The 13370-nt window shown below is 42.1% G+C and overlaps 1 protein-coding gene across 1 annotated transcript; it reads right to left on the reverse strand.

Annotated features, from left to right (window-relative positions):
- Positions 1-1192: 1192 nt before the first annotated feature.
- LOC147336489 (actin-associated protein FAM107A) lies at positions 1193-10688 on the reverse strand. The gene is made up of 3 exons (XM_086287676.1): positions 10590-10688; positions 1774-1915; positions 1193-1312 (listed from the first exon to the last, which is right to left on the reverse strand). Exons 1-3 carry the CDS (start codon positions 10646-10648, stop codon positions 1193-1195), a joined length of 321 nt encoding a protein of 106 aa, XP_086143802.1. The 5' UTR covers positions 10649-10688.
- Positions 10689-13370: the final 2682 nt, after the last annotated feature.

Here is a 13370-nt window from a genome sequence, read left to right on the forward strand (position 1 = left end):
TTAGGAGAAATCAGGACAAAGTGATGCCATATAGGGGGAGACACTTCTTTTTCCATGAAAACAAGCTTGAACACTAACATGAAAATTTTGCATGGATCCAATCTACTTAATATATGATCATCAATTACACAAACACTCCAACCACTTTCTGAACCAGCAAGGCTTCAGATGTCATCGGTGACATCACTCACCCTAATGAAGCAAGCCTCATGACGAAGAATCTTCATAAAAGACTTTCTGGTGACATGTTTGTTTTTTCTTAAGGAAGTACAGGAGAACTTCTGTTGTTTAAAAGATTTAATTTGCTTCAGCACTTGAAATTACAAGTTTACAGCGCTGGACCTCAGAGTGAAATCAGCCGTCTGTCTCACACAGAGGATGACCATCAGAGCGGGCTGTACAGTTTTATAAAACAAGAACAAACAAGTATTGTTATGACTGTCTTCTTCTGGGAAGCAAAGTGGCGGTCCTGCCGTCTCCCTGCGAATCTTCTCTCTCTGTTCACATCTGGCCTTGTCTCGTATCTGCTCTTCTCCTGGAATATAACAGAAAACTCCTCCCTGCCTAACCTTGATTAATATTATCCTACTGATTCTATCTATTATCTAAGTTCAGGATATTCTGAACCCTGATCCCTTGGCCCAGAAATATCATCCTGACTTTTAAACGGTATAATGTGTAAGCATGTTGCAAAACCCTCTGCACAATAATCATTTTATTCCTAATACTGGATTTCTTGACACATACCCCGAAGCCTCAGCACAGTCCGTTCCATCACTAACAAGAGTTATTGGCCAAATTTTGTGAATTTTACATTTTGATTTGTATTTTTTTCCACTTCACAACAAAACATGCTAATTGTCCTGCAGTGTTCAGGATTTTATGTGCAACTGTTTGCAAAAACATCTGGTATTATTAAAACATAAACGTAGCAGTAATTTATAACAAGACTTCAATATAACTAAACAGCACAAGTTAAAGAACAGTTCCTATTTACATTTATGAATATCTTCTTTTTAAAAAGTATATAATATAGCACATGTAAAGTATAACAAAAATGTGTAACAATTTTGTATTAATTTTTTTTTTCCTTTCTGTATTTCAACAACCAGTGTTTTTACATGTAAAGGACATCAGACATTGAATAAAGTGAAATGAAACAATAAATCTTTTCATATTTTTCAATAACAGTTCAAGAGTTTGCATTCTTCTCCTGGACCACGGTGTGGATCTTTCTTAAGTTCTGTCGGACTCGAACAAACTCCATCAGCTGGGATTCCTCTCGTACCTCCTCATCTTGTTTTCTCTCTCTCTAAGAGACAAAGAGAAGCACATAGAACTTATTATTGAAAATAAATGACAGAGAAAAAGTAACTTTTTCATGTCATAAAAAGGTCCTTTTTATGACATAATATGTTTATTGTTTATGAAATACATTCTGCGTGAATGTATGCAAATATTAAACGCATTGAGTAAGAAGTGCTTTAACTGAGTTCAGTCCGTTTGCGTTCTGTGTTAATAATGTTCTTCATGATATCTGAAATCCACTCATTTTATCTACAGTCCTTCCTTAGTACAATTATGTTTTATATAGTACCAAATCACAACAGCAGTAACCTCAGGGTGGTTTATATTGTAAGATAAATACCCTACAGTAGTCTTGGAGGAAATGGTCTTGAACCCTACTAGACACTGTTTATAATGGATGATCCGATTAAATGAAGGAACTTACTAAAAGTAGCTAAAGCTGGTGCAACACTTTAAGTTTACTACCTCATGCTGTTTCTGCTGACGTCTGAGTAGGACTTTCTCCAGAGGAGTCCTACTATGTTGTTCCTCATCCTGGTAACTCTGTTCCCTTTTCCTCCTCTCAAGCACCTGCTGAAGTTCTGATCTGCTGCTCAGAGCCAAACCCCTTTATCCATAAAGGAAGCAGAGAAAAACTGCAGTTAAGATGAGAATACGGGGCTGTTGAAATGCTACCACACCTACCAGCGGAAGGTGTTACATCAAGAGGAGGTGGGACCTAAGGAATCTTCAACACCTAAAATCTAGACTAACAAAGAAGCAACTAGTAGCTCAGTGTTCCAGCATCAGGAAGCAACTGTTATCACAACTGAAGATTGATGAGGTAAAACTCGAAAGCTACAGCAAGGGGGAGCCATGATGTCAGGTAAAGGCCTACTGGTAAAATCAGACCCTACTGACTGATTTACCAAGACTATGTGAAGTACCTGTTAGGTTTTGTATTGTTGATTGTCATTTATGCTTAGAAATATTTAACCATATGCTTAGAGGTGTATAATCAATTGTGTAGTGATAGGACTGTGATCTTTAACAGGCTGCAAAGGCTTGGTGTGTATTCCACACTAGAATGCACACCCACATCCTGGGAGCACGAGAGAGGTCGTACCTTCTCTTATTGTTTTATGGTAGGATTAACGTAGTTGCATCTGTTCTAGTCTAAGTGCTTTTTGTTTAGATGAGCTGCAGGACTTCCTCACCGTGTTATCTAGGGTGAGGCTACCCTCTTCCTGACCAAGGATGTATGACCCTTTGATCAGCAGTACCACACACACACACACACACACACACACACACACACACACACACACACAGTATTCTTTGTTCACATGTATACCTATGTAAGATGCTATATGTTAATGACCCTATGCATATTCATGTAACCACAATAAAAGGAGTGCTATGGGGAGCCTGGCTGAGAGTCTGGTGGAGGTCAAGTGGTGGGACGACACTTGGCTCTAGGCAGGTCTCCCTCATGCATGAGTAAACCAGAGAACTTTGGTGCCTTGTGTCTTGCTTTGCTGTGTAATTATATTGTCTTCAACGTTCCAGCGGATGGGTTCAAGTTACAAACCTATCAGTACCAACTACAGATGTATATGCAGCACAGACAATCTCTACTGCAACCATCACTGCAACCAAATAACTTATCTAAAACCACTGGAATGCTTGGTTACAAGGACCCACAATGAGGAGGACCCTCCATGGAGACGGATATGCAATGCCAAGATCAAGGCAACATGGGGAGAAATTCCAAAGCTAGCTATTGGAGCTGTAGAGCACTGCCAAGTAAAGACTCATATCCCTGGCTAGGATCATGAAGAGGTATACAATGGAGACAGAATTCAGGAAAGTCAAAGTCAGAGTAAACTTCATCCTGTCATCTCTGCTATATCCAGTGCAGCATACAGAGAAGCAAGACGACAGGGCTCCGGTTACATCAGTGGAAAAGGGCTAATAAATAGATATAAAAAGGAGTACGAAAAACAAATATACACTTAAGTCTTAGGGGATCAAGAGAAGTTACAATTTAGAGTTTGGAGTGGTTTAAAGTCACCAGCTTGTAAACCTGGAGTAAAACATTTGTCTATAAAGCAGCATGTGGCGGTGGTGCCAGTGTCCGGCAGCTCCGCCTCTGTCAGTGCGCCCCAGGGTGGCTGTGGCTACAATGTAGCTGCCATCACCAGTGTGTGAATGGGTGGATGTAGTGTGAAGCGCTTTGGGGTCCTTAGGGACTAGTAAAAGCGCTATACAAATACAGGCCATTTACCATTTACCATCTTACAGAGGGAGTGGTGTGTAAAGTGCAAAAGAGTCTGTTAACAGTTTGTGTGGGGGTGTGTTGTGGGGGGAGATGGGGGCCTGGTAGTGAGTTCAGGAGTCTGATGGCTTGTGGGAAAAAGCTATTCCGTAGTCTGGAGGATCAGGCCCCGATGCTGCGGTAGCGTCTGCCAAATGGAAGGAGAGAAAAGAGTCCATGTGAGGAGTGTGAGGGGTCAAGCACAATCCAGGAGGCCTTACTGATGCAGCTGCTTGGTCCAGGCTTGTACTGTGTGATGGCCTGAATGCCCTGCCATAAACTGCGTGAGTCTTTTGTGTTGTGGACGTGGCTCTGGATCTTTTGTGCATGCACACGCTTTGCATGTCGGATGGCGTGAGAGAGGTGGGCTCTGGCTGTTCTGAGAGCCGGTTTATCTCCAGACCGGAAAGCAGCATCTCTCTCTCTCAGACATGCACGTACTGCTGCAGTGAACCAGGGCTTCTCGTTGGTTCTCGTGGTGTGTTTTTGGAGACCGTTACATCCTCTGTGCACTTACTGATGTAGCAGGTCACAAATTCAGTGAACTTGTCCAGGTCCAGGAGGCCGTTTCGTGTGGCTGCTTCTTTAAACATGCTCCCGTCTGTGCGCACGAAGTAGTCCTGAAGCGCTGCCAGCTACTCTCCACTGAGACATCCAAGGTATACTATCAGTGTATACAGCCCAACTGAGACCGAGCAATATCAGAAGAGCATATGGCAGAATGACACAACATATTGCACCAGTGCTTAGTGGCTAGTGGAGCTAAAAGCAGACTATAGTAACCTCCATAAACAGGATTGAGTATCCATCGCAGTGGCAGATATTCAAGTAGGTGTCCCAAGCAGGGGGAGATTGACAGTATCAGCCCCTGCGATGATCCACATCTACTGGCTAAAGAAAACAACAGATGCAGCAATTCAGCAGCAGAGGCTGGGGCTGAGTCATCCAGGACAGAGTTAATGAATTGAATGTGTTTTTCAACAGATTCGACACTGCAGTGAATGCTCACCCCCCAACAGCCTTACCTGTAGTCAGCTACATCCACAGCCATACCACTCTCTCTCCCTCCCTCTCCACATTGCACCGTTGCCTCCTGTAAAAGTCCTGACGCCCCTCTATCACCCCACCTATCTTTTTCACTCAAGACCAGGTTCAGAGACAAATGAGAAGACTCCACTCAGGCAAGTCTACTGGACCAGATGGGGTGAGTCCTGTCTCCTTAAGACCTGTGTCCCCACAGCCAAATGGGAACCGTGAAGCTGCCACTAGGAAAGCAGCAACCACAAAATATCTACAGACAGTAAGGCAAATCCTGAGATGTCAGCTGAGTGGGAAGAACAAGACAGAGGTGGGACCACGTCATTGTTTTGGATCCAAAGCAGCTGCTTTGAGGTACACTGGATCTGAGGAGGCTGCTCTAGCCATTCGCACACTGATAATGATTCCAAGAAATCTTTTGTTCAAAGATGCTTGGAAACTCCTTACCAGGCCATTCAGGAAATTGACTTGAGGCTTAAGTTTTTTAAGGTGGTGATTGAGGAACAGTATGGATGGACAGCACTAATTGCGACTTTGTTCTTACCTTGTGTCAAATATGTTGTTTCTTCAAAAGGTTACAAGATGTCCACCATCTTCAACAGGATAAAATAGGAAACTCAACACACATGCAAAGACACAGACTCAGAGAGACGGGCTTTACACAGTGACCTGACTACACTGGAAACAAGGGAACACACAGGCAGAGATAGCAAGACACAGAACAGAGGGAGCACAGAGAAACATGAGGGGCAAAGGGAAGAAAACCAAAACACCGACAGCAATAATGTGGCAAGTAAATAATAAACAATTCAACTCACTGGGTCGCAGACCATGACATAAACTTTATTATCTTTATTTTACTCCAAATCTAAAGGCTTTTCAAGTAAACAGTTTCAAGTTCAGTTCAAGTTGCAAGCCATCAGTGTAAAAGTCCAAGACAAGTCACAAGACTTTTTTCTTTTCAGTCATATGACTCAAGTCCACACCTCTGGAACAAGATCCCAGCAGTCAACACAGGACAATAAGGACAATAAGCTGGTGAAAGGAGGAAATAAAAGCCACTGACATCAATAGAATTAGAGTAGAATAGAATTCAACTTTATTGTCATTGCACATGTCACAGGTACAAGGCAACGAAATGCAGTTTGCATCCATCCAGAAGTGCTTTAGCCATGATATAGATATATTATAATATATATTAGCAATAATGTAGATATGTAAGTATATTACAGAAATATGTCTATTATGGTATGTTATAATACACAGTATGAAGGTATGTTATGAATATGCTATAACTTTAAGTACAGTATGTCCAGGCTGTAGTGAGTACAAGCTGTACAGGCTATGAACAGGATATAACTATGAAAAACTATACAGAATATGAAATAAAAAAATATACAGAAATCTGAGATATACAGCTATACAGAAATGGGAACTATGCAGGTTATAAACAGTTGTAGGATTAAAAATTATCGTATGTACAGAATGATTATTTACACAGAGCTATACAGTAGTGCAGTTAAGATAAGTGAGATATAATTCCTACAGAGGCTATATAAAGTGCTAGTGGTTGTGAATGGTGGTTCAGTCCATGTTATTATTGTGTGTTTGAGGGTACAGTTGTCCATTGTGGGGGTGTGTATGTTCAGTCCATGTGTTAACGTGGGTCAGATGTCAGGAGGCAGAGTTCAGGAGTCTGACAGCTGTGGGGAAGAAGCTGTTCCGGTACCTGGTGGTCTTAGTCCGGAGGCTCCTGTGGCACCTCCCAGAGGGCAGGAGGGTGAAGAGTCCATGTGATGGGTGACTGGGGTCTTTGATGATTTTCCCAGCCCTTTTCAGACACTGCTTCCTGTAGATGTCTTTTATGGCAGGAAGTGGTGCTCCGGCGATGCGCTAGGCAGTTTTCACGACCCTCTGCAACGCCTTCCGGTCCGAGGCAGAGCAGTTCCCGTACCAGACTGTTATACATTTGGTCAGGATGCTCTCGATGGTGCAATGATAGAAGTTCACCAGGATGTCTGAGGACAGGTGGTTCTTCCTCAGAGTCCTCAAGAAGAAGAGGCACTGGTGAGCCTTCTTGACCAGCTTGGAGCAGTTGGTCATCCAGATGAGATCCTCGGAGATGTGGACTCCCAGGAACTTGAAGCTGCTCACACGCTCCACAGCCGTCCCCTTAATGTGGATGGGTGGATGTGGGTCAGCATTCCTCCTGTAGTCCACGATGAGCTCCTTGGTCTTCTCGGTGTTAAGCAGCAGGTTGTTTCTGTCGCACCACTCAGCCAGACGATCCACCTCCTCCCTGTAGGCGGCCTCATCGTTGTCACTGATGAGGCCAATCACTGTGGTGTCATCTGCAAACTTAATGATGGTGTTGGAACCATCGGCAGGCCTGCAGTCATGGGTGAAGAGGGAGTAGAGGAAAGGGCTCATCACACAGCCTTGTGGTACACCGGTGTTCATTGTGATTGTAGATGAGCAGTGGTTATCCAGCCGGACATGTTGGGGGCGGTTGGTCAGGAAGTCCAGTAACCATTTGCAGATGAGGGAACTGATGCCCAGGTCTGTCAGTTTCCTGATGAGTTGTGAGGGGTGGATTGTATTGAATGCTGAACTGAAGTCTATAAACAGCATTCTGGCGTAGGCGTTGTTGTTGTCCAGGTGTGAGAGGACAGAGTGCAGTGCGATGGAGACTGCATCCTCTGTGCTCCTGTTCTGGCGGTATGCGAATTGGTGGGGGTTCAGGGTGGGGGGGAGACAGGATTTGAAGTGTGCTTCATCACTTAGTGATGATGGGGGTGAGTGCTACTGGGCGGTAATCATTGAGGCAAGATGGGTTGGAGTTTTTGGGTATCGGGACGATGGAGGTGGATTTGAAGCAGGCCGGTACCACAGCGTGGGCCAAGGACAGGTTGAATATGTCTGTGAGCACTCCTGCAAGCTCCCCAGAACACGCTCTGAGAACACACCCGGGGATGCCATCAGGACCTGCCGCCTTTTGGACATTGATCCTGCTCAGCACCGCTCCTACATCGGTGGGGGAGAGAGTCAGAGGTTGGTGGTCTGGCGTCACGTCTGCTTTGGTTGTGATTGTGGGGTTCCCTCGCTCAAAACGAGCATAAAAGTTGTTGAGCTTGTTGAGGAAGGAGACATCGGAGGATGCGGGGGAGGGTTTGGTGGTCCTGTAGTCTGTAATGGTCTGGAGTCCTTGCCACATGCGTCGGGGGTTGGAGTTGGAGAAGTGTTCTTCTACCTTCTTTTTGTAATGGTGTTTGGCTTTTTTGATGCCCTTCTTTAGATTAGCCCTGGCTGTACTGTAGGCGTGTGCATCTCCTGACCTAAAGGCGGTGTTGCGGGCCTTCAGGAGGAGATGAACATCCCGGTTCATCCAAGGCTTCTGGTTGGGGTACATGGTGATACGTTTCTGGGTGGTGACACTGTCTGTGGTTTTGGAGATGTACTCCAGTACAGATGAGGCGTACTGGTCCAGGTCTGTGTGAGTGAACGTATTCCAGTCTGTGTTTTTAAATCTGTCCTGGAGCACTGCGTCTGTCCCCTCTGGCCACACTTTAATTGTCCTCACAGCAGGTTTCACACGTTAGATGATAAGATAAGATAAGATAACCTTTATTAGTCCCACACGTGGGAAATTTGTTTTGTCACAGCAGGAAGTGGACAGTGCAAAAGTTATGAGGCAAAAATTAGAATACAATAAGAATAAATACAGTACACAGCTGTACAGAATAGAATAAAATAAAATACTATATACAGTAGAATAAAATAAAATAAATATACAATAAGATAAAAATAGAATACAAATACAAATACTATATACAACTGAGTAAAAATACAACGATGACAGAAAGGATTATTGCACTTAGTATTATTGCATATGTATGGATGTGTGTGCTTGATCAGTTAAAGTCTTTATTATGGAGTCTGACAGCAGTGGGGAGCAAAGACCTGCGAAATCTCTCCGTCCCACACCGTGGGTGCATACCGAGTGGTGAATACCGAGTGGTGAATACCGAGGTGTGAGGAACAGGGAGACATGGTCCGATTGTCCAATGTGGGGGAGGGGTGTTGCTTTGTAGGCTCCAGCCAGGTTGGAATAAACACGGTCTAAAGTCTTGTCTCCTCTGGTGTGGCAGGAGACTCCGCATTAGGTGAGCAGTGACTCTCAATAGTAGTGGAGTTCATGCACCAAGCATTGTTAATATAAATGCACAAACCTCCACCTCTGGTCTTGCCGGAGTCATCTGCTAGCCTGTCGGCTCGGTGTGTGTGGCGTCCTGCTAACTCGATAGCATTGTCCGGGCAGCTGTTGTTCAACCATGTTTCGGTGAAAAACATGACATTTGAGTCCATAATCCGTCTGTTGTTAGTGATGGAGAGCCATATCTCATCCATTTTGTTTGCCAGAGAACGGACATTGGCGAGGAAAATACTGTTGTTAGCTTTAGCTTAGCCCTTAGCCCATAGCCCTCCGCGCCTACCTCGCCTTTGTTTACGTTCTCGGCGCCGTCTGCGTGCACTTCCGCCCGGCCGGGGAGAGTGGGCAGCCTCTGGTGTTCTGGAGATCTCTGGGATGAGTCGGAGATCGGCGATAAAACTGTTGGAGTTATGAGTCCAGATGTCCAGAAGCTCTTGTCTGCTGTAGGTCAGCAACGCACAGCAATTCTGGATGAAAGTAGATTAAAAAAACGCTAAATAGCAGATTCTGGAGAGACACTGAGCCTCGTGTTCACGCGCCGCCATCTTGGTCCTTGGTCAAGACAAGAAAGCTCCTTACCCGCTGTGGGTTTCAACCGAAATCCAGTGCTCTAAGATGCTAAATAGAACGAAGGTGCCCGCGGAGTGTCAGAAAATTTTTCAAATGAAAAATCTGACACTAGAATTATTGCAGTGGCCTACTAACCCCTTAAACTGTCAAAAGACTACACAAGACAAAAGGTGGATGAATTCTTTCTTGGTTAAGACAAACTTCATCACAACAACTTGCCAGGTCAAGAACACTATTGAGACAGATGTATCACTGTCCATCTATGGACACCAATCTAAAAGAGCCTGCTCTGTTCTGGAAAACATTTTTTAGCTTGACGAAACCAAGATAACCTTGTATGGCTGCAAATAAAACAGGATCACTGGGGTTTATGTGACAACAGATAAAAATAACAAAAGCTAACAAAAATCAATGCAAATGTGAACTTCCTTAGCTTCCTGCTCAGAAGACCAGGGTTCTACAGCTGGCATTTTCTTGTGACCACCTTTAACCAGCAATAAACCCTTACTAAGACAACACTAAGACAAACTAAGACAACAAACACGTACAGTTACCCAGAACACAATCTCTGAAACCTGCTGGAAAAACGGTCCCCCCATTTAAATCAACAATAGTGGGACTCACTAAGTCGAGAATCTAAAATAAAAAGCTAGAACTAACTTACATGTGTTGACAACATACAAAACCCCTCTCTCTGGAGAATTAACTTTTACTTGGTGCTTCCAAAAAGCATTCAAAGCTATGAACGAGCCCACATGTGTTACAAAGTTGGCTCAAAATTGACAACAAAGAACAGAGACTGTACAGACAAAGCTTAGCTTGCTCATTTAGTTTATTTAACAAAGAAATCATGAACTATCACATGGGTAATGGTAGATATCAGTGGAAAAATGTCCCGAACAGATGATTGTAAAGATATGTGCAACATGTTGAAAGAAGTTGCCTGTAAAAACAGACTCGCCCTCAGGTGACCCTTGAAGAACAGGTGAAGACTTGCAATGTAATGTACTCCCACCTATAGTGTGGTGTAGCACTTTTCTAGTCTTACTGACCACTCGCAGTAATTTAGACTACAAGTCACATTTGTGTGTGATAAAAAATGATGAACAGACCGCATTAGACTTCATTCAAATGTTAGAAAATATTTGGTTTTCATATGGTACCTACTTCTTATGTGCCAGGAGCAGTTCCTTGTGGAGTGCATCGTGAGCCCTGGAAGCCTTCATGGGTTTTGAGTGCTCTACACAGGCGCCAGATTTGACTCCATTATCTGACACAGAAATGATAATTAAAAAAACAAAACAAAAGAAAAAATGTTAAAGGAGTAGCTCAAAGGAATGACAGATGCAAATATCTAAACTCGCTCTGCACACGCAAACAGATATTTCATCTGTGACATTTGTGAGGTTTCCTCAAACACAGTCCGACAGTCTTGTTGCTGTTGAACAACAAAATGTTTAAAAATGTCGGAAGTTTACCTGGTGATATTCCCAGGCAGGAGGCGATTGTGAGAACAGCAAACAATTAACACCACGCCGATGCTGTTCACAGGACAGCAAGAGTAACGATCAGGAGAATCTAGTCTTTGTTATTATTCCCCTCGTACGTGTTATTACTGTGATTTCAGTGTTTTCACTTCACAGCTAAAGTGTGCAGTTTACTTTGTGTGCACTCAAATGGAGTCGAGTCAATTACCACCACCTGTGGCTGAGTAGCCTACAGCCAGATTAACTTGTGACACACATCTGCACCTGGCTCCGTCGCCCCGTTTGAATTCGTTTCATGCACAGCACATTTGTAACTTTTAATTTTGCCTGTTTTTGTGTCTTGCAAATAAACCTTTAAACTAAATAAAATTATATTATGTATTTATTTTTGACCTACAATAAGAAATGCCAAATTATATACACAAGTTTAGAGAAATCGCCACTCGTGTTGTTCATCATGATTTTAATGTTCTTTACCATAACAAAGAAATACGTCTTGAACAAATAAATTACACATTAGTGTTATAACATCACATCCTGTAAGCATAGTCTGACTGTGTCATTTCACTGGAAATGAACATTTTCACCCAATAAAGGTAATTCATCAACATGGCTGGAGAGAGTTGGTGGTTTAAAATGTCTAGCTTTTGGTAAATAATTATCTGAATCTTACAACCAAAGTGTTCATCTGATGTAAAATGTATAGAAATCATACTTATATACCAACAAGGCAGTGTACATCACTGTTGCAACAGCGTTGGTTTATGGCTTTTCTGATAATACCTGGTGGGCTGGTCTTGAGTCAAAGTGCCCGGGCCAATTTTTTGTCCCACTCCAGCTCGCCCTCCCACTTATGCTGGCTAGATGAAACAAGAAATCATTCATGCCTGTACATCTCTCTGTACATCTGCCTAAAAGCACAAGTATACACTGCAATAGTTGTACAATCCTTTATCGACCAAGCATCATTTAAGCCACCTGGACTTATATGGTAATTTTGGCTGGAAAAAGACCAGAAATCATATTATAAACGAATGCGTTTGTCCCCTTTTTTCAGAATAAACTCAGCTTTCAATATCTGGCCTCATTTTATATTATTGTATTGTTATGATGGAAACACAGTTTAAATTCGAAAAACAACAACAAACGGACTCTGTTTTTTCAGATTTATAGTTAAGTGGAAACAGGAACAAAATGCAACACAACATCAACTTTAAATGTGAACTACACTAAATATGTACAAAAACGTTTTGGAGCCTACTCAGTTTTATAAATCTGTTTTTTGGTGCGTTGCCACTTCTCCACACCCGCCTCTCTGCTCCGTGCGTCATCAATTCTTACTTGTGATTGCACTGTTATTGCATGCGCTTTCTAATGATGCACCATAAAGTTTCGTAAAGCTTGTCTTCTCGTCTTTCAGTAACCGTTTGAAGTGTCTCTCTAGTCCAAATGGTCGAGGAGTTACGTTAGTATGAAGCGCACATGGTAAAACCTAAGCTGTGTTGACTTTTCTTTTTTCAGACAGCAGTAGCTTGTGAACACTGTGTGCTACCATAATACACCAAAGATCCCTGTAAAGCACAGCTTCTCTTCTTTTTGAAACTTTTCAATAAATTAATATCTGCACATCCTCTAAGAAGAGAAAATAGTTGTTAATTTGTTTGAGGGGCACCTTGTGTCCTTCGTTGGGACATTTATATATTAAAGCTCTTTGTATTGTTAGAGCTACTTTGTAATTACAATGAACATGTGTTACACTGGACATTAGGCACACAAAGAACTACAAAACACAGAAGCATGTGACTGATAATATTGTATATGAGTAATATTTAGACTTAGACAGTATTAATTACTTAAAATTAGTAACAGATAATCTCAAATAAAAATATTGTATAAAATAATCAATTCAAATTATTCAGTGCAAAACAATACTGAAGGTAACACAGCTGATCAACTGCAAGTGAAAAGTCACACAAACAATGACTATATGGCTAAACACTGAGTACAAAGTCAGTCTGCCTTTACCTAACTTGTAACATCTACAAAATGTAGCCTAAATTCATCACAGAAGTTAAGGTCACATCAAACAAAAAGACAGTATTCACACCTAGTTATCAGCTACAAGTATCCATAATATTTTGGTGTGCATGTACATAACAACGATGAACAACTAGAACATATTTGATTCACTCAGAAAATGAAAGCTATACACTTAAAAAAGTAAACTGTTGGATTAACAAGAAAAATTAATATGTACATCAGTTGCACACAATAAGTTTTGGTTAGTCAACATTAATGTTCTGATTTATAGCTGCACAACTTTTACATGCTAAATGAACATGATTTTTATATGATATTTATTATGTTTTTCAGTCATTTACAGTTATTGCATGTAAATATAACACAAAATGTTTGTTTATGTTTAACCTTTTTATGTTCAGTGTATTTAGTTATCTTATGT

This window comes from Aulonocara sp. 'chitande type north' Nkhata Bay, linkage group LG3 (assembly GCF_057382095.1).
Source record: "Aulonocara sp. 'chitande type north' Nkhata Bay isolate Kocher_YH1m ecotype deep benthic linkage group LG3, A_spYH_male_GT1.1, whole genome shotgun sequence".
NCBI lineage: Eukaryota > Metazoa > Chordata > Actinopteri > Cichliformes > Cichlidae > Aulonocara > Aulonocara sp. 'chitande type north' Nkhata Bay.